This window comes from Sus scrofa, chromosome 2, assembly GCF_054392235.1.
Source record: "Sus scrofa isolate SSC_HxYL_T2T_F1_AM1 chromosome 2, Sscrofa_HxYL_maternal_Yorkshire_Landrace_v2.0, whole genome shotgun sequence".
Classification (NCBI taxonomy): Eukaryota; Metazoa; Chordata; class Mammalia; order Artiodactyla; family Suidae; genus Sus; species Sus scrofa.
In genome coordinates, this window is record NC_139384.1 from 102137287 (window position 1) to 102159937 (window position 22651).

The 22651-nt window shown below is 38.6% G+C and overlaps 2 protein-coding genes across 5 annotated transcripts in view; both read left to right on the plus strand.

Annotated features, from left to right (window-relative positions):
* The window catches only part of XRCC4 (X-ray repair cross complementing 4), a 335612-nt gene that overhangs the window by 306867 nt on the left and 6094 nt on the right, over nt 1-22651 (plus strand). For both annotated transcript variants that reach the window (XM_085013988.1, XM_085013987.1), the window contains exon 8: nt 14210-14292. In XM_085013988.1, the coding sequence (XP_084870114.1) occupies nt 14210-14273 (64 nt within the window). In that variant the 3' untranslated portion in view covers nt 14274-14292. The remainder of the gene's footprint in view (nt 1-14209; nt 14293-22651) is intronic.
* Nucleotides 14216-22651, plus strand: part of VCAN (versican) — a 128851-nt gene continuing 120415 nt past the window's right edge. For all 3 annotated transcript variants that reach the window (XM_021081073.2, XM_085009692.1, XM_085009691.1), the window contains exon 1: nt 14216-14292. In XM_021081073.2, the coding sequence (XP_020936732.2) occupies nt 14245-14292 (48 nt within the window). In that variant the 5' untranslated portion in view covers nt 14216-14244. The remainder of the gene's footprint in view (nt 14293-22651) is intronic.

A 22651-nucleotide genomic window follows, 5' to 3' on the forward strand; every position in this document is an offset into this window, starting at 1 on the left:
AGTGGACATAGACCTTAAAATACTTTTGCAGTGCAACTATAAAAAAAAGTACTATGTGTAGCTGGAAACTAATCTTTCTTTGTCAGTAGATCTCAGGGAATACCACTACTGAGTCTGTTAGCACTTCTTCACTGGGTTTCTTAAAAGGCCTCACAGATTCAAAAAATACAAACCATAACATTTTTTTCTTTTTCTTTTTTTAGGGCCGCACCTGCAGCATATGGAAGTTCCTGGGCTAGGGGTTGAATCAGAGCTGCACCTACGGCCTATACCACAGCCATGGCAACTCAGAATCTGAGTTGCATCTGTGACCTATGCCACAGCTTGCAGCAGTGCTGGATCCTTAACACATCAGGTGAGGCCAGGAATTGAACCTACATCCTTTGGGACACTATGTTGGGTTCTTAACCTACTGAGCCACAATGGCAACTCCCAGACCATAACTTTTTTAAACCTTTCTTTAACTATGAACTATAACATACATAAAGAAAAATACAGCATATAAAATATCAATTATGAAACACAGTGTCATGGAACCATCACATATGTCAAGAAATAGAACAATGTCAGCAACCCATAAGCCCTTCCCAAGGTTTCTGGCATATTGAGTAGTTTATTAAAATAATCCCATACTGTTTTCAGGGGATAAAAACATTGTAAATCATATCTTCGGAAATTCATATCCCAGATAAGAGGTATATCCCAGATCTACCTGAACAGTCCTGGTAAGTTCAAGCCAACAATAAACTATTTGTATTTGTATTAGGTTTGAGTGAAACATGCCACTTAGGAGTTAGAGATAATGAATATATTCAGCCTCCAACGGAAAACTCAGCTCTGCCATCGTGGTACTTTGCTTCATGATAAAATTGTGCTATTGGGATCTGAGACCCACCTACAGCTTTTCTTTGTGGCCTGAAAAGCCAGTTTCCTGTCAGAGAAAACAAGCAAATATCATAAGGTCTAGAGACAATTTGGGACACTGGGGGTGCATATTAATATTGTGCAAGAGTAGATTAATATTGGCCTGATCTGGCATTCACTTTCTCAAATAAAGGAAGAATTGTCTTTCTCACAGATAGTTTACTTAGTGCTTTTGCCTGCTGTAATACCTTTTCCTCACCTTCTTTTTACCAAATCTTCAGTATGTTTTGAGCTGAGCATATTTTTTTTTTGAAATTTTACTTACTGATTTTGTTAGACTTTTGATAAGGAATACCATAGCTGGGTGCAGTTGTCAAGTGAATAAACTCAGTCTCTCTCTATATATAGCTTTATCAAGAAAAACAGGAAGGAAGGAAGGGAGAGAGGAAGAAAGGAAGGAAGGAAAGAAGGAAGGAAGGAAAGAAAGAAGGAAGGAAGGAAAGAAGGAGGGAAGGAAAGAAGGAAGGAAGGAAGGAATGAAGGAAGAAAGGAAGTCCTACTTGTGTGTGTTTTCCAGCAGATCCTGGGCTGGTCATGTCTTGGAACTATTTCTTGTCTCAGCAAAAAAGCTTATTAGCTACTTCCTGACTAGGACAAAATTCAGTTGCATATGTTTCCTGTAACCTTCCTGATTACATGATCAACTGCTGTACCCATCTTCCCGGTCAGGGTTTTGTCCTCATCACCGTGCCTGGCCTCTGACTTCCCTCTTGATTGCTTTGTGTCCTGCTCTCTACTCATTTGCCTGGACTTTGGCTTGTGCAGCATCTGACTCCAGCCTGGATCTTTCACCTCGTCGGCTTACAGCACAGCCTTGCTCTTAACCTCTGGCCCTTCTGTGTTCTGTCTCTAACCAAACCACTGGCTCATACAATCTCACCTTTGCCTTTGAGTCTGTGACCAACTTCTGAACTTACCTCCCTTCCGCACATTAGCCTTGGATCACCTTTTTCAAGGCCTGCCCTTGCCTTTAGCCCATGACACATCCTGCTCTGAGTGCTAGGTAGGCCATCATCTCTGATCATCCTTTAATGTACAATCTGTGTTGTTATTGCCATGAGATTATTTGTGTCTCCAATTATCCTCTAAGTGCTGATTTGAGACAGGTGCATTTCTGCTCTCACAGAGTCCTGCTTTGTGCCTAGAACTTAATGCACCTTTATATACATTTATTGATGAGAGCTTTTAACCGGGTCCAGGATGACTCAAGTAACAAGGAGTCTAATTCTGGATTTATAACTATCTCATACTATAATCTTAGGCAAGTGATGTGATATCCTTGGTTCTCACTGTCTCTATTTGCAGAACGAGGACGATCACTGGAATGATCTCGGAGATTCTTTCAGCTTCAAAATTCTTCAACTCTGCTTGATACTCAGAACCTTAATCATGAAGTCTTCCATAATGATAATACTCAATTTTCACCCTAAATGGGGGGTCTGCATTGTTCTCCTTGTTACTCAAAACTGACTTTCATAGAAAAGTGATTTTTAAGGCAGATGATTCCCTGTTTACCTTTCTTGCGCCCATCACAGTGCTTAGCAGATGGGTTCTTCAGTCCTGGGATGAATCGCCACCTAGTGGACACGTCCCTAACCAGTGCCCTCCCCTCCATATCAAGAGGGAGCTTTGTTCTCCATGGCTGATGGACCCTACCCATGGTTTCTCCTTCCTCCTCCTGGCACACATCTTAACCTTGTAACTGCTTTTGCTTTCTAAAAATAGCAGGAATATTCATTTTGGTAGGAAAAGATATATTATTTTGACGTATGTGATTGAAGTCTTACCTATTTGTGTTTCACATTTACAGTGTGGTAGGCATTTTAGGGAAAAAAAGATAAGGTCCAGCAAACTCAGACTGGATCTTTTTAGTCTCTTATCAGTGTGCTTTGAAAACAGTCCTTGAGCCTTCAGAGACGCCTTGACTAGATACACAGAGAAGCAGTAGTAGAGCTCACAGTTCTTCCAAGCAGAACAGTCTCTATAGAGCCCAAACTGTCATCCAGTTCCTCACCAAAGGCTCAGAGTTGTACAATTTTTTTTTCTTTTGTTTTAAGAGAACTGAGACTAATTTAGGAACTAGTACCTATTTCCACGTGAAGTGAGTGGAATCTTCCCCTGGATAATGTTTTCACTGAGTTTAAGGAAATCTAAGTGGCCTTTACCTAGAATGAACAAAGGAATATGATTATACTAGGTTTGCTTTCTCCACCTAGGGAAAAAAAAAAAATCCATGAGTTCTGTCAGTGGAGGTTCAAAGAAGCTTAGGAGAAGGTGGTCTTGGTTAATTAATGAAATATCAAGAGAATTGCTACAAATCTTCAGCACAGCTTCTGATGCCTCTAAGGTATTTTGTTATTTTAGCAGTAGAAACCTATGCATTTAACCATCACTAATGATTCCTTCCAGCAGTCCCAGATTGGCCAGCTATTCATACTATAATTGGAGCACGAGGCTCTATATTTCTCCAGCCTTCTCCACAAACACTTTTTTTTCCTCTTTTCATTAGTTTTTCTCTGTCACTAAGTACCACCAGCCAGCTCATGACATTCGGATAATTTAATTTCTGTTTCCTACAACCAACAACCCAGTGCAAAATTTCTTCACTTCTCTGCAGACTTTTGCTTAATCTTTCTCTCTGACATCTCTTATTATGTTTCAGAAAAACTTTGGAAGTTCTCTGAACCTAAAAATAACTTCTAATATGTGTTCAAACTGAAGTTCTCTCCTACCTTCCCTCCTTAACTCCCTTCCTTCCTTTCACAATTATCGCCAAAACACTTCTAAGCAAGGCATTAATACAATCTCCCTGAATTCTGCAGACATGTTTCCCAGTGGCAAGTCTGTAGAGCCTCAGTCCTAAATAAAGCACTCAAAGGATTTTGTCAGGATTCCTAAGCCATGTTCTTATACCTCACTCTTGAACAGACTTATAGGCTTGCTCTTTTTACCTGTATCTTCTAGAGTCAGGTAAGTAGGTCACCCCAAACAGCCAGATAAAAGGGACTCAGTGACAGGGGGAGAGGAATGAAGACATTACAAGCCCAGAACTAGCCTTGGCCATACTTTCACCTCCCCCGCCCCCAGCAAAGAAAATATACTGTCATAATACAAAAGCTGCTCTTATTCCTCTGGTGCATTCATACCCTGCAAAACCTCTACAGAGATCTGGCACCAAGACTAATTTCAAAATAAATGTAATCATTGCATGCTAATCAATAAGCATGAGATAAATATCTACTTTTATATATCAGACTAGCTTAGGTGTTGAGTAGAAAAGAGAAATAAACATAAGGCACAGTTCTTGGATTCTCAGAGCTAACAATAGATTTGAATGCCAAAACTAATATTTAAATATTCACAGAAAACAGATAAGCAGCCATGTCGTAAATCACATCTAATTTTTTTCTGTAGAAATAATGGCAGAATGAAGGCTTGTGTTGTTGACCAAGGTGTTGAGGTTAAACCCTTCATAGAATGAATCATGAGTGCCACATTAAATTAAATAAATAGTATGGTATAAATATTTTTATAAGGTGTACTAAGAGCTCAAACAGTGAAACACTGCACACTCTGTCAAATGTAGACTGACAAAAAAAATATGTTCCCATCTTAACTCCTGGAACCTGGGAATATAACCTCATTTCGGGGGGGGGGGGAGTCTTTGCACATATAATTAACTTTAGGATCTTAAAGTGAGATTATCCTGGATTACCTTGATGGGCCTTAAATCCTATGAAAAGTACCCTTATAAAAGGCAGGAGAGAAGACACAGACATAGAGGAAAAGGTTATATGAACACAGAAGCAGATATTCAAATTTTGTAGTCACAAACCAAGGAACCCTTGGTACCACAGGAAGCTAGAGGGGGTCAAGGAAGTTCCATCCCTAAAGCTTTCAAAAGGCGAGTGACCCTGCTAACAACTTGATTTCAGACTTGTAGTCCATACCTGTGAGAAAATAAATTTCTTCCATTTTAGTCCACTAAGTTTGTAGTAATTTGCTGTGACTGCCATACAATATTAATACACATGGTAACCAATTACATAAAGCCTTTTGATGGCCTTATTTTACTCACTATAACAACTGCCTTACTTTAATGAATCAAAATTTAAAGGTATGGCCATATAGTTTTAATGAAATTCAGTAGAGTTTCTATGGGTGTGTGATAGCATCTTTGAAGAGATGTCTGGGGCTGATAAAAAAAAATTTACAGGAGTTCCCGTCCTGGCGCAGTGGTTAACGAATCCGACTAGGAACCATGAGGTTGCGGGTTCGGTCCCTGCCCTTGCTCAGTGGGTTAACGATCCGGTGTTGCCGTGAGCTGTGGTGTAGGTTGCAGACGCGACTCAGATCCCATGTTGCTGTGGCTCTGGCGTAGGCCAGTGGCTATAGCTCCGATTCGACCCCTAGCCTGGGAACTTCCATATGCCGCGGGAGCGGCCCAAAGAAATAGCAAAAAAAAGACAAAAAAAAAAAAAATTGCAGAAATATACCCATGTGTATCTGCTTTGCTTTCACCTTTTTTCTTTTTCTTTCTTTTCTTTTTCTTTTTTTTTTTTTTTTTTTTGTCTTGTTTTGTTTTGTTTTCAGTAGCACCTAAAGGAACTAGGGAATAAGCTTTGACTGATCTGTTACCCTCAAACCCAAGTCTGTCTGGCTTCTTGAGGAAAACCTGATTTAAAAATTGCATTGTTGGAGTCCTGGCTCAGTGGTTAACGAATCTGACTAGGAACCATGAGGTTGCGGGTTCGGTCCCTGCCCTTGCTCAGTGGGTTAAGGATCCGGCATTGCTGTGAGCTGTGGGGTGGGTTGCAGACGTGGCTCAGATCCCGCGTTGCTGTGGCTCTGGCATGGGCTGGTGGCTACGGCTCCGATTAGATCCCCTAGCCTGGGAACCTCCATGTGCCACAGGAGTGGCCCAAGAAATGGCAAAAAGACCAAAAAAAAAAAAAAAAAAAAAGCATTGTTTTTCCTATATATAGCACATTTGAGAAAACAAGATCACAAATCTTTAAAATGTTCAAACCAGTTCTTTGATCTACCACTGTGTTTAACTTTGTCATTATGGAATACCTAAAGCTGTGATTGGATTTGATGAACAAATCATTGTTGAAAATTTGATCCTGAATGTATGTAATAAAAGTGTTGGTATCCTAGTCATAGGACAGACTCTGATTTATCAGATTACTTTGTAATAATAATTGTTAATCATCTTAAGGGAAATCCAAGATGTGATTCCTAAACAATGCCATGTATACAGTAGGCACTCGATAAATATCTGTTCAATGATAAAAAAAAGAGTTTGACTTCAGGAAACCCTATGATTGGAATGTACATAACTAAAATAATCCCATTAAAGCAGAGGATACCTGTAGAAAGTCAGAATCAACAATAAAATAAAGCCCATCTTATTTCTTTATGTCCTGAAGAAACGGCTGCAAGTCCCTGAAGAGGCAGGAAGAGTGATGCTGCCTGGAGTCAGACAAGAAAGAGGGTTGGGACTCGGGTACCCTAGCTGGCACACACACACTGTCTTAAGGGAACAGCCACTGCTCAGCTGTAGCCAATTGGAGCCGTGCAGAAATTTGAACCTAATTGGCCATTCATCTCATATTTTTAAGAGAGGCCAGAAATATAGATGAGAACACTTGCCATTTTAAAAGTTGGCATTGAATTCACTTTAAAAAAAAAAAAAAAAAAAAAAAGCTCTATGATGGCCAAACAAAACACATCTGCTGGCCAGATTGGGCTAGAGTCCTCCAGTCTGGGTCTGCTTCCCAGCATCTTTCCCTTTCCCTACTTCTCTTGGATTTCTCTCTATTTCCTCTTTCTTCCACATTGTCCCCTCAGCCTCTTGAACCACTGATTATCTAGAAACTAGTGTTTGGAATCAAAGTTGTGCAGGGCAAAAAGACTGGAGCATTGGGTGTGTTCTGAATGTCAGTACAAGGCTTACCTTGTGTTACCTCCTGAAAGTCATAAAACAGACCAGAAAGTAAGTAAATGGGCTTTGGATGTTATAAATGCTGGGGTTTAGTCCCTAGTGACTATCTAATCACTGGAACATTACTTAACTTGGTTCTCAGTTTCTCTCTCTATAAAATGGGGATAACTGCAACCATATTAACTATACCATTATTGTGGAACCAAATGAGGTAATATAAAGGGCCATACAGTTATTAATCATGCAATAATTACTAATAATGAGAGGCTTATTTGTGTGCTGCATGTTTGTTATCATATGACAGTTATAGTCACAGAGCATCAGAAGTGTGCATAGCCAGAACTCAAATAGTAATAAATCAAACATACTATAGTGAATTCTACATGGCAGTATATAGTTCAGTGCTAAATTATGTGGTAGAGACTAAAAGTGCTATAAAATTTCAGAGAAGATTGATGACAACTACAGTAATAAGAGAAAGAGACTTGAAAGGAGTGAGACTTACACTAGATTTTGAAGACTGCAAAGAATACTCATAATATTTGGGATTGTTTCAAATGTCAAAACAAATTTCACTTTCGAATTACATTTCTATGAACATATCCTATATGGAACACCAAATAAGTTTAGTTGTTGGTTTCCCAGACTTCATCCACTCATCCATCCATCCATCCATCCATTCAGCTGGCACTTATTGACATCTCTGTGTGCCAGGTACTCTGATAGGTGCTAGGAACACACTGTCTCTGCCCTCAGGGAGCTTATCCTCAAGCAGTAAAGTTTGGAAAATGCTCGATTCATCAAGATAAAACCTTCTTGTGTTGCATTATTATATGTAACTGTATGTGTGTATTTGTGTGTTTAACAAAAAGATTTTCAGGTCTTTTGAAATCATTGAGTCTGCAAATATATAGAAAATGCTATACCGAAGCTATTTTACAGAGTGAAAAATTGGACTCAATGTTTAGACACCGAAAAACTTGCCTAGAGGTTACAGAAAAAAATATTGTGTATATCATCTGAAAGCATAATATTAGACTCTTCAAACATAAATTGATTTTACATTTCCTGCATGAATAGTACGAGCCAATTTGTAGATTACAGAGATATTTGAAGGTATCCAGGAACTCATCTAGTCTCACTGGCTAGGAGGGCTTGTATATATGTATGACCACTGTGATCAACAAAATATGAAACCATTTCATATTGTTCAGTCCTATTGTTATTACATACTTTATCCATTTTAGAATGTCCATCATAGAGTGACACTCAACTTTAAAATTTTATTTTAGAAAAGGATACTCTGACACACATTACCAACAATCATTTATAGACGCATTACATACGTAGTTTTAACTATTTTGCTCTATTTTTTTTTCACTAAACTAAAACCTCATTTTAGGAGCTTTGAAAGTTATTTGAAAAAATATTGGTCTCATATAAAGCTGACTACAGTGGCAGGTTTGTATCTTACCAGTAACTTAGATTTTGGAACATAGGGTGTGTTTGAGAGATTTTCAATGAAATTATTGTTTCATTCTTCTCTAAATCCATGGTCATTCATTTTTCTATGCAATCACCAATAAACAAGCCCCTCGTGTGTGCAAAGGGAACCAAGGTTCAAGAAAGCTTTATTTCAGTAATTACCATACACTTTTAAATAAAGTTTCTACTGTTTCCTCTAATTTCAACTTCATGATTTTGTTTTTTTATAAAAAATGCCAAGTATCTGTCCATTTTTGAGAGGGGTTTAATGAAGAAGCATTTAAATAATAATGTTTTAAAGTGGAAAAGAAGGATATATTTAAGAAAAACAAAACTTCAGGAAAAATATAGGGGGAAAAATAGACATAAATCATAAGCAGCCTGAACCAGTGATTTTCAAGCAAAATTGTTCCCCAACAAAATTGTTTTCAAAGTTTTCCAAACGGCATCTACATTTCTTGAAGATAAATTATGTATTATAACATTTAAAGTAAAATTCAGCTGCCTTTTTTTTTACATTAACCTTTATCCACTAACAAAATATTAATTGAATTTAGGTTACTAAAATCCTAATATTTTTTGAAAATTAAAAAATTAAAAAGAAAGCTTTACCATTTCTTTAGAAATTTAAGCTACGTTTAAGCATAAGTAGTATCCTCTTTAAATTCCTATATGAAATCATCAAGTTTGAAGGCAGAATGCAGGCATACAGTCATTTTTGTCTCTTTTGCCCCATACCAAACTCTTTGCTCTAGCAGTCTTCGTATTGATGACATATGTTTCTAGCAACACACCCAGCAGGGTTTTTTTCCCACTTAACAAATGCTAGTAGTAACCATGGTAAGGTCCAATACATAAATATACATAAATCCACAAATCAAACCAAACCTAAACAACAATAACCAAGTTTTCACCTGCTGAGCCTGAAGATGGATTGTGAGGCTAGTAATCAGAGACATGCTAATTAAAAGGTAAATGAACATTACTTATCATCTGATAGATTAGCGGAGACTAAAACTAATATTCTATCTGATGTTTCTGAGGGCACAGAGAAGCAGTTTCACTAAATGAGTAAAGCTTCTGGAGGGAAATGCAAAGTGTACACACCTTTGTTACCTGATACTGAAATGTTCATCCCAGCTTTGGTTTCAGCAGACCCCAGGTAGAACTACCCAAATAACCGATAGCAGAGGACTAAATTACTAAATCATTGTACATCCAGATAGAAGCATAAAGCATTTTTTTTTTACTGTTCAGTGATGATAGTGTTTCATGGAAAATAAGTTCTTTTCAAATTATTTTAGGAGTTCCCTTGGTGGCTCAGTGATTAGTGAATCCAGCTAGGATCCATGAGGATGTAGGTTCGATACCCGGCCTCGATCATTGGGTTAAAGATCTGGCATTGCCATGAACTGTGGTGTAGGTCACAGATGTGGCTCGGATCCCCTGTTGCTGTGGCTGTGGTGTAGGCCGGCAGCTGTAGCTCTGATTTGACCCCTAGCCTGGGAACTTCCTTATGCCAGGAGTGTGGCCCTTAAAAAAAAAAAAAAATTATTTTAGTTATTTAGTATTACTATATCATTATTAGAGTAATCGTATTAGTATTTAAATAATTTTACCTAGTGAATACTTAGTAAAACACATTATGGGACTACTTAAAGTCTTTAAGATGCTAAAGTATTCTTTACTTTACTTTGGATTCTCAAAAGGAAGGTTAGTGTTTGATATTATTGGGATCAGAGTTGTTTTTCCAAGACATAGGTAATGGGCTTAGTGCTCTAAGAAACTAGTCTAGATTCTCTGCTTTCTACCTATAACCTCTCCTTTTAATTCTATGTCCCTCATTATTTAAACATTTTAAAAATTATAATGTTTTTGAAGCTAAAAATAGATTATAAAAATTGCATAGGGTGTAGTATTTTTTGTTATTTTTATCAGTTCTAAATATATGAAATATATATGAAAATATGTATATACACATATATATGAAAACATACAAATAAAAATGTCTAGGAAGCTATGCATTAAAGAATTTGTAGTGGCTATCTCTCAAGAGTGGCATGACTAGTAATATTTCTTTTATTATATCAACATTCTTATACATATATGTATTACAATAGGAGTTTTTATTTATGTGTTTTAAATGATTGTTTCAAGAGTATAGCGTATCAAGATTAGAAAGGTGAGACGTATGGGCTTAAATTGAGATTTAGAGTAGAGCATTAGGAGACCTGTAAGAACAAGATCGGGGGCCTTAGGAAAGCAGACATCTTAAAATGAAGGTTATCAGAGGGGGATGCTGTATCTCTTGCAGAAAATATATACGTGATTCATACTGGCACAGTGGTTCAGTTGTAACCATTGGTGAGCTGGATCTGGCTTGCACCAGCAGCACAGGGCTAACTGTGTGCACCTCTTTGTAGGAGCTCTTTCAGTAACACCACATTGATAACTTGAAATTAGCCATGATGAGAGTATTTAAGCCATGACAACTGGGAGACACTGTAAATCAAGGGTCCTGCACCTCTAATCCAGAGAGCCAGTTATTAAACACTTACCATCACAGTACTGGTTATATCCAAGTTGGTCATGCACTAAAGTATGCTTTTTTCACTCTTATCTGCCACACATGCCTCTCTAATGGTGAACTACCTCTGCTTACACTACTTAAAATATTTAGGAGAAATAATTAGGTGAGTTTGGTGAATTTCAATTTGATAAAGCAGTCCTAGAAGAAAAACATTTTGAGGAGTCTTGTATACTTAGAGATTTTTCTTCCTCCATCTTGACTCCATCCATCCTTCCATCCATCCATCCTTCCATCCATCCATCCATCCATCCATCCAGCATTATAACCCTCAGAAGTAAGAGGGAGAAGCACTAACACAGAGGCTTCTCTCTCTTTTAGCATTTGGAGACTTCAGCCTACTCCACTTCAGCTTTCTCTTCTTTCTTGCTCTTCACTCTTTACTACTGTTTTGCCTCACACAGGGGCCTTTGGATCCAAAAAGTTCATTTCCGAAACTCTTGAGATGCAGGCCCATTTATTTATAGGCCTTTTACCCACAGTGAGGGTATTTTACTTGCCCATCTCCACCCCCAATCTGAACCTGCATTGGAGGGATTTATTACAAACGAACACCTTGCAGCCAGGGCGTCCTCTTTGCCCCAGGACACTCACCACCTGTGAGAGGCTTCCCAGAGAGATTGTTCAACCTTCTGGGAACCATTTCACTCCCCACCCCCCGTACCAGTGCCCCCACGGGCTGCCACTTTCCACCCCCACTACCTCAGATGTGTGCGTGTCAGTTGCTTCACCCAAAGGCTAGAATAATTTTCCGCATCTGAATCGCTTTCGTTTGAAACACTACAAAGATGGAAGGATAATGTGAGGGGAATGGATACTTAAAATGTGTACTAATGAGAACCCTCCGATCCACAAGTCCATGAACTCTCCTGTTTGTGACTTCCCAGAAAATGATAGCCAGTGGCTCAGGTCAGAGTGTCTCAGGTCTGACCTTCTTTTTCCATTGTTGAGGGGTTGCATTTAATTTGCACTGCCTTCCCAAAGCCAAAAATGTACTCTTAACAGATGAAGCACCTTGTTGACAGCAGAAAAGATACGAAGCATAATGTGGTATCTGTTAATCAGCCACCAGAATGCTTAGGGCGAGCAGCTTCTTTTTAAATCCAATTTAATGAGAGTTGCTCGATAAACTGCATCAAATGTAAAGGATAATAAAGTGAAAAGTCCTTCGAGGTCTCTCTTGTAGTCCAGCTGATGTGTAACTGGGTTTCTAAGTGACCCAAACTGAATCAACCCAATCTTCATTTTTTAAGATCTTACGGTCGACTGGGGGCAGTGCTTTTTCACCTTCCAACTCTGGCCCCATTACTTTGTTTGTCACTCATAGTTCAATATAGCTGTTAGAGGAGGGGGAAGTGGAGGAGGAAGAGATGGGAGAGAGGGAGATGGGAAGGAGCCACCACAAAGTAAAGGTTTTGTTTCTCAGCTTTTAAAAATGAAAATGGACTGTTAGACACTAGTCTGGTAATTGTCATTTATAAAAGCCGTTTCCATGTGCTGGGCCTTGGGCACAGTCCTTTGTGTACATTATATCCGTCAATACGCACAAGAATCCTATGAGGTAAATAGTATGATAATCCCTATTTTACAGGTAGTAGATTGAAGACTACTCTTTTGAGGAGAGGGTAGAATTCAGTTACTTTTCCAAGTTTTTTTTAGCTAGAAAAGAGTGAAGTCACATTGCAAACCCAGGCAGTCTGTTGCTATTTCAACCTTTATGTGTCCATGAATAAGTTTTTAAATGATGACAAAATAGGTACACTGAGGATTTTATTTCAGTTTGAGAACCAAGAAGGAAACAAAAGTATCTCTGAAATAGAGATCAGATGCATTCTTCCTCACCAGTAATTTTTCAGGATATCTAGATGTCAAACGCTGCTCCAGAAATCTGGGATACAAGGATAAAACAAAATAAGACAAAACAAACCAAAAAACCACAATCCTTGCTTTGTAGCCTTGTGTAATGCATGAATTGTAGCCTTCTAGGATAAATGTAAAAATGGAAGTACACACAATTTATAATAATTACCTCTTCTGAAAGGCAAGAGGAGAGTAAGGTAGGGGTGAGCAGAGGGACCACTTCAGAAAAGCTTCATGGAATACTGTAAGCTTAATCCAGGTCTTGACATTTTGGTCAGTTTTTTTCCCAAATAAGCCAAGGTAAGAATCAGACAAAGCATACAGGGTATAGAAACAACATAATCAAAAACGTCTTCAGGAGTTCCTGTCGTGGTGCAGTGGTTAACGAATCCGACTAGGAACCATGAGGTTGCGGGTTTGATCCCTGCCCTTGCTCAGAGGGTTGCAGATCCGGCATTGCCGTGAGCTGTGGTGTAGGTTGCAGATGCGGCTCAGATCCCACGTTGCTGTGGCTCTGGCGTAGGCCGGTGGTTATAGCTCCGATTAGACCCCTAGCCTGGGAACCTCCATATGCCGTGGGAGCGGCCCAAGAAATGGCAAAAAGACAAAAAAAAAAAAAAAAAAAAGAAAGAAAAGAAACAACATATATGAAGGCAGGCTGGGTGTTATAAAAAAGCAAATGCTTTCAAAGGTAGAAGCCTCAGGGAATTTCACTTTTATGTCAATTTGTTATAAGAAAAATTATCTATATTAGAGTTGGAAATTTCTGAAATGTGAAAAGTGTCCATTAGGCTATTGTAATTTCCAGAAATAAACATGAAACTCATTGTCCTTTGTGGCCAAGTGGTTTAAAAAAAAAAAAAATAGATGAACTTGAGGAGGTTAGCTGTGATAGACACTTAAGGTCACAATGTGTGACCTAGGATTGCTAAGTGCATGGTATCTCTAAGTGGTATATCAGTAAAAAGAAAATAATCTGAGTCTGAACTAAACTTTTCCTGGTAAACTAAATTTTCCATGGCAACAAGACCACCTCAAAGATATTGAATAAATGAGCTAATGTTTATTTAAACATGTTTTACACACTTTATACTTTGCTGAAAAATGTCATAAACTACTTTTCTAAATCCCACTGTCTCTTTCTTTAGGAAAACAGAGCACTTGAAACACCAAAACTTTTAATGTTCATTTTCCCGTTACAGAGTCTTATTCTTATGAAATCGCTGTCTTTCTTTTGTTGGAAAATTTTAAGTCTATAATTTTTAGGACCATATAAACAAATGTTTCTTACTTATATTCTTAAATAATTTCTGGTTTTACTTTTATAGATTATTGACTTAGTTTGTAAATGTTATATTAACTTTAAAGAAACCTCCAAAGATAGTTGCTTTTTTTTTTTTTTTTAGGCCAGAATTTCCTGAAGATTTTGAAACTTCAGTTCATGTTTATTATGACTACCTCAGGGCCTGATAGGAGTCTGAGAACATGGGTAAGTTATTACAAAAAGTCCTATTGAGCTTATTTCAAGAACATTTCTATCTGTGATAGGGCTAATACCCAAGGCTGATGCTATCACGTCATGTTACTTTGAAGCATGGGGGAGAAAAAAAAAAGGTAAAAAGAAGCATTTAATTTTGCAAAAGCGGTGGAACAAAACACCAATTGATTTTTTCTGTGTTCTTGCGTAAAACTAAATGAGGTAGAAGACAAATTATCAAAATCAAAATAGTATGTCCCCAGAACAGAGTTTATCAGAATGTTCAGGATGGTAGGATTTACAGACCACTTAACTAATTCTGAGGCCACTTAAATGTGATAAGTAGTTTTGCCACACAGTTTCCTCCTTCTTCTTCTTTTTTTTTTTTTTTTTTCTTCTTTTCTTAAAGAGGGGGGGAGTAGGACAGTCCCTGTTCTGTTCAGCTTCAGTTTAGAAAAGGAAAAGAAGGTGGGGAAAGTGGCCCCCTATCTAAACAGTAAGAATGTCCTAGGAAAGTTAAAATAGGAAATTCACTTGCAGCCTTTTTCTAGAGCAAGTTTTGCTTCGAACAAGATGATGTCTCAGATCTGAGAATAAAAACAAAATGTGTCACAATAAATCCCCATTGTCATGTTCTCATAAGACATATAAGAGTTTGCTTGCTGTAATCTCACACCTGCTCTCTCTGCCCTCAGCCCCTTTCTCTAACTCCTCCAAAAACTGTATAAAGATTTATATGGTGTGTTGTCCATGGAATCAGCAAGGGGGATCTGTCGTATCTTGATTGCCTGAAGTAGTGTCTTTTCCCTCTGAACTTCAGTTTTCCCTTCTGTATAGCTAGAATAATAATACCTACTTTTCACAGTGATTATGAAGATGTGTGTGGCTTATATTAAATGATCAACAGTTGGTGGGCATTACTATTTTTTTATTATTTTTACTATCATAATCATTTGGAGAATGAATGAAAGAAATTTAGAGCACATCTGAGATTGTAGCATCTTTTGCATCTTTTATGCAGACATTACCCTGGAAACCAAATATTTTGGCTTCCATAAAGAAAGATAATATTGTGATTAGATTTGTGACCAAAATAGAAGTTAGAAATCAGTGCCAGCCTTACACATTTGCTTTAACCAAGGAGGACATCCTTTTTCAAACTCATGGTGGTTTTCCTAACCAATTTAAAAACTATGATTAGCTGCAAACTTTCTGAATGTTATTTTACCCAGCATTTTAGGTTATAGTTGTTCCCAAATCATTATTTCAAGATGGCTAACAGAACTGCCCCATGCCAGCCATGTGAATCAAGCACTCTCAGGGGCCTTCACATCAGGCTAGGAGTCTTTCTGCTTCCCTTCTTGCACTTAGGAAGAACTGGAGACCATCTCAGACTTGCAAATGCAAGGCTAATTTTCAAGCAGTGTGAGTGTATTTGAAAGCACTTCTGCTAACACCTCGAGATATAGTAGATATGGTAGTAATATGATTATAGTAATACAGCACTAGTAGGGTAAGAAAACTTCTGAATCGGAAGTTCCCATCGTGGCTCAGAGGAAACGAATCTGACTGGGATCCATGAGGAGGCAGGTTCGATCCCTGGCCTTGCTCAGTGGGTTAAGGATCCAGGATTGCCATGAGCTGTGGTGTAGTTCACAGATGTGGCTCAGATCTTATGTTGCTGTGGCAATGGTGTAGGCTGGCAGCTACAGCTCAAAATCACCCCCTAACCTGAGAAACTCCATATGTTGAGGTTGTGGCCCTAAAAAGCAAAAAAAAAAGAAAAAAAGAAAAAGAAAAAAGAAAACTCCTGAATCAATAACGAATGCTTGCTTTTAAGACTATTTCATTTCCTATAGAAGCTACTTGCACAAGAGGAAAAAATATGACTTTCCAAGGAAGGTGAAAACTTGTAATTTAAACTATGAATTTTAGGGTGTTTTTAGAAAAGTATCTCTTCGGTCTCTGGAGACAAAATTCCATTTTGCAATTGCTACTCTTACACACATGCGATTTAGAGCAGCTGGAAGATAACTGCAGAATATTGTTACAATCCATATAAAATTTTGACACTATTTTTCTTATGGCTGCAGAATTGATATGATATACCCTACCGATAAAAATGATACCTAGTACTTGTTTCCTTGTTACAGATTATTTATTTCCATCATCCCTTAACTACATCTTCCAGTTAAAGTGCACTTTTAAGTACTGAAAATCAAATTGGACCCTTCAAATAAATGAATCCCCAAATATCACATGTTCTAAATAAACCGAATTTGAATCCAGTATCTAAGCTTCCTTTCATAAAAAGTCTCCAGTCATTTATGTCAAAATTGGACCTCCCAAATGGAGTTCCTATGTACCTATTTCCATCCTGAAACCACTCATTTGGTTCACAAATCACGTAATTATGAGTACAAAGGGATCTTGGGAAGTGCAATCACTTCACTGGCACATGTAAGTAAAATATGGATGCTCAATTTCCATCTTAATGCATGCAAATGATAGACCTACACTTCCAGGCATTATCACTGTCCCTGTGCACAGCCTGTCATGTTGCCTATTGAATTTAAGGAGATAATCCTGTTACATGTTGAACAACATTCCGCAGAATTCTCTCCAAATCTATTTTTGTTTAAGTGTCTTACTTTCATTTCTAAGTACGTAAATATTGAATTCTAGTACTTAACGTAATTTTATCTTTTGCCTAAGAAGGTTGGTATGTTACTGCATTTTATTTTATAATGAAACTATATTGTCCTCTGGAAATTCTATAATCTTGTAGGGCTTTGGATCTAGGCTTTGCTAAAGATGTGGCTTAACCTCCTGCAGCTTTCCTGTCCTCACTGGAGAAATGGGACTGTATTTGGGGCCAGCGTGTACAGCACAGAGGCCATGCAGTGTGCAGTGTGGAAGATGCTTACACAGATGAACACTATAGCTCATCTGTCTGGGTTAATCTTTGTAACAGAACCTCAAAATTAAAGTGGTAACAGAGCCTCAAAATTAAAGTGGTAACAGAGCCTCAAAATTAAAGTGACTTAAGAAGTCATAAATTCATTTCTCTCTCATGGGACAATCTGATTAACTGAATGTAAGCAGACCAGCACTAGGGCATGGCAGATACTTAGGACCCATGCTCCTTCTCCCTTGCTTCTCTGCCACCACTGGGCTATTGTCCTTACACAGCTGATCCAAAAAGGCTAACTGTCACATCTACATTTCAGGCAGCAAGTTGAAGATAGGAGGGAAGAAAGGCCATGTTGCTGTTCTTGAAGGATATATTCTAAAATTGCTCACAATTTCCCCTCCCATCATAGTAGCCAGAATTTGGTCATGTGGTCCTTCTTGATTGCAAGAGAATTGGGGAAATGTTGTCATTTTCTCAGTATTAAACATCTAAGTATGCTATGAAAGAAGGGGTGACCTATTAGAGAGACAATTCGTTGGGGGGGTATACTCACTGTATTTCCTTCTTTCCTATGTTTTTGATGCTCTGGCATTTGGGACCTTGATCCTGGAGAGACTATCCTTCCTGGAGCTAGTTAATTCTAGAGATGAGCATGCCTTCAATTCAGAAACCAACTAATCCAAAGCCTATATGCCCACCCATATCCTTTATAAAATTATCACTTATCAAGCTAACACTAGCCTAAATCTTCTAAAAGCCAGAGGCCAGACAGCTATAGGTACCTCTACAGCCCAGAACCTGCCAAATCTATTCAAATGATCCAATCCCAAAGTCACTCAGTGTGCATACCTTGTCGTGCCCATACCTTCCCCCTCCCCAAACCACAAATAATAATAATAATAATAATAATAATAATAATAGTGGCTTTGGGCCATGCTCTGCTCTCACTCATCAGGCTTTCACTCATCCCTGATCCTTCCCCATGCGCCCCCGTGTGACATGCCACGCATCTATTTCTAGGGATCTATGAGTACAAATTTCTTCCTTCAGGACAATCATTTCCATGTCGGCTATCTTACCGTACCTGACTAAAACAAGTCATGGGTACATTTTTAACATCAGGAGCAACTAGAAGTCCCTGCCAAGTCCCTAACAGGGCCTGTTACTGTCTCCCACATATATACATGGGGATAGTTCAAGGATTAAGTGACTAGTGAATACTAACTTTGTAACTTTGTAAATGTTAATGCTACAAATACTAACATTCTATACAAATATAAAGATAGTTATTCCACCCAAGGATGAAAGATCTTTAATAGGAAATTTTGATATTTACTGTGTCATGCAGTTGAAATTAACATCCCTCACTACTAACTTTTATTCCAATTTAGCAAATACTGTTAAAAAAAAAAAAATGGCTGGATTTGAAATGTGGAAGATGAAATCTCACCCCAGTGGTTGATGGTGGAAGGGCAAGTAGAACCTAGATCCCCCCAATTTTAGACGCTTTCCAGAGAGTCTTGTTGTCTTCATTTTGGTTGATTGTGAGGATGATGATAAAAGAAATTTCTACCATGAATTACCAAAACTTTCTTAGTTTTCCTTCTATGGTCTTTCATTTCTATCATTGAGCACACTAATGAAAAAACTTGAAAGACAGATCTCCCACTTAGTTGCCTTTAACCATTAACACTGAGAAAAGGGTTAGGGTCTTTTTGTTTGTTTGTTTGTTTGTTTGTTTAATCCAAACTATTTCTCAACTGTTGGACTTCAAATGCACATGCATTGCAAGGAAAAATCTCCCAGCCAAAGCTACAGCACAAATCTAACGTGATTCATTGGTAGGACAAACTGGTTGTGTGGTTTACAAACAGTACAAATGGGAATGACCCAGTGTACTTGTTTGTATTGAACATTCCTGGATTACACTCATAGAAACTCCAATTTAGTAAGTTTGAAGAAAGGCTCAGACACCTGCAATTTGACAAGCATCACAAATAATTTTTTAATATACATTGACTTTTTTGGGTGACACCTTTTGAAATATAATTCACACACCATACAATTCCCCCATTTAAATTGTACAATTAAATGCTTTTTATTACATTCACAGAGTTATACATTGATCAGCATTAACATAATCCAGAGCATTTCCATTACCACAGAAAGAAACACCCTACATGTTGGCAGACGACCCCATTTCCCTATACTCTTCAGCCCTAGGCAAATCCCTCGTCTTATCTTCTATCTCTATACATTTGCCTATTGTGGGCATTTCATGTAGATGAAATCATACATTGTGTAGTTTTTTGTGTCTGGCCTGGCTTGTTTCCCTTAGTGTAATATTTTCAAGTTCGTCATGTTGTACCATGCATGTATCAGTATATCAGTCCATTTTACGGCTGAATAGTATTCTTTTATATAGACATGCCATATTTTTTTAATTTATTCTTCAGTCAATGTAGACTGTTTCTACTATGAGCTGTTTTGAGTAATGTTTCTGTGAGCATTTGTATACAAGTTTTTGTGTGGACATATGTTTTCATTCTCTAAGATATACACCTAGAGTGAAATTGCTGGGGCAGTTGGGTAACTTTATGTCTAACCTGAGAAACAGCCAGACTATTCCCATCTCACATTCCCACCACCAGAATGTGAGGGTTCTGAATTCTGCATATCTCACCAAGACTTCTTATCTGGCATTTGGATTCTGTCACCTTGGTGGTGTGAAGTGGTATTTCATTAGTATTTTGAGTAGTATTTTCCTTATGGTTAATGATATGGAGCATCTTTCCATGTGTTTACTGGTTATTTGTATACATTTGGAGAAATATCCATCCAGACACTGCTCATCTTTAAAAATTAGGTTATTGTTCTTTTCACTATTGAGTGGTGCAAATTCTTTATATAGTCTAGATACAAGTTCCTTGTCAGACAGATGATTGGCAAAAATTGTCTCCTAGTTTGTGGCTTGTCTTTTTACTTTCTTTAAGCACAACAGTTTTCAATGGTGATATAGGTCCATGTTTTTATTTTTCTGCTATTGTTTGTAATTTTGATGTTAAAGCTACAAATTTCAAATCATTTTTGGCAGTGGCACAAGATACACCTTGAGAAATGCTGACGTAATTGCAGATGGTCCTCGACTAGTTCCTTCTTTTGGAGCCTGCTCTTGTGGGTGTATTGAGAGCTATCCTCAACGGTAGCTAGGAGGATTAGACTAAGCGCCCCTCTTACAAGAAAGTCTTCCATTTAATCATTCATCTAGTGGCTATTAAAGTGCTTCAGACATTGTGAAAATTAGAAAGAGGTGCCAGCTGTGGGAAGATAGAATCTTTGGTTCAAGTCTCAGTGTTCAGTTTGTTTCAGAGGTGGAAGATAATTTGCCCTGTCTTCCTGTCCAGTGTAGCCCCGTGCTGTGTCAATGGCTTACCTAATAGACTTTGGGCACCATTTCAACGTCTATTGATTCACTTGACTGGACACTTACATAGTGCACAGGTTGCACAGCTGTACCTGATGGTCTTGCCACTGTATTAGGTGCTTGTTTTACTATCTCATCAAATCCTGACATTAACACCTCTGTTGTGTAGATCTTATTACTCTCATGTGGCCAGTGAGGAAAATCGGGCAGGTCAGTTGGCTTCCTCAAGTTCACAAGACTTGTACATAGTACAATAGAGATTTGTGCCCCCATCCTGTGACTCCAGTTCTAACAGTCCTTCCATTATGCTACTTCCTCATTTTCTGTGTGTCACTCAAGTTTTAAGACCTTAAGGCTTATTAGATTCCTCCATCTGAATCCAGATCAGGAACTATCTGACATGTCGGGAACTCATTTACCTCGCCAGAGTTCACACTCAGATCACTGCCACCATCCCAATGCTCTCCTGCATGAAACACCTGCCTTTTCAGTTCAGAAATTCCAGGGGCTTGGCAGTGTTCCTCTTTCCTTACTGCTGAATCATAGCAAGATCTCTCCTATCTTCATGAAGTTGCCAAAATGCTATGAATCAAAAGAAATTCTGGAATTTGGTATGAGATTGCCTAACCACTGGAACGCCTGGAAGATTTTTGTTCAAATGAGATGTAAAGATCTGGAACAAGAAGCTCAGAAACACACACAAGTACATAAAGGCACAGATAGAAAGCCACCAGGTGATGACAGAGGAGGCAGGAGGAAAGGATTTTGTCATTCCTTTCTTTGCAGGCAGATCTTTTCTCACTGGTGAGATATATATTTCTACATCTTTAGACAACCTGGCAATCCATTTTTCTCCTCACCAATATCTCTCATACTTCCTTCCACCTATACTATATTTCACGGGTTTTTTTGGTTGTTTGTTTTTTGGTGGAGAGAGCTGTTCATTTTCTCTCTTTTCCTCAAGGGAGAAGTAAGAAGGAGGCTACAAGAGAATAATTCACAGAAATCGAGTATGTCTATAAGATGTGGAACTCAGGGTAGCCACCCAGGAAGTAGATATTTTGATCATTCTTATACCTACCTGAACAGGAACAAAGATATTTGGAGAGAAGTTATTGTAAGGACAGAGGGCACAGGTAGCCTTGTTCCCATATGTGATCTGGCAAGAATTAGGGGTGTTCTGATGGGCTTAATGATCAAACAGAAAGTAGCTGCACTAAGCTCTCTTGCTTATGTCCCAAAGGTGGCCTGTCAGACTAGGAGACCACAGCACCAGGGGATATAGGCATATCTACCACGGTCAAGTAGAGGAGTGAAGGAAGCATGGTTGCATCTCCTATAGGATTGCAGCCGGTGGTGGTGATGGGCGGGGGGCGGGGGCGGAGGGCTGTCCCTTAAAGACCCTTGGAATGTGTATATGTGTCCTCTTAGTGGCCAGGTTTGGGACACCTGCCACTCCAAGGGCATCACTGTTATCCAGGGAAGCTTTAATAATCCCAAAGAGGATTATAACAGCAGCCAGTTAAGTAAGAGGGTCTTGTCTCTGTCCTTCGCCTAGGAAAGAACCTAGGAAAGAGTAAGAGCAGAGGTCCCACAGCAGCCTGCTCAGCCCCATCCTGTGCCTGAGTCAGGGAGAAGCAGGAAGACTAAAAAGGCAGACATCTGTTGTGGCTCAGCGGGTTAAGAATCTAACATAGAGTGGGTGAAGATGCCACTTTGATCCCTGGCCTAATTTAGTGGGTTAAGAATCCAGTGTTGATGCAAGATGTGGTGTAGATTGTAGATGCAGCTCAGATCCAGCGTTGCTGTGGCTGTGGTGTAGACCTTAGCTGCAGCTCTGATTTGACCCCTAGCCTGGGAACTTCCATTTAAAAAAAAAGGCAGGCAGACATCCTCCCCGCCCAAGTTAATGTCCCTTGAGCCACAGAAATAGAAGCTTTGATAGAAAAAAGCCTTAATTTGTATATGAGATTAGCACTTTATACAAAATTGGGTATAATTAATGAAAAGTATACAGGTAGTTATGGAATCTG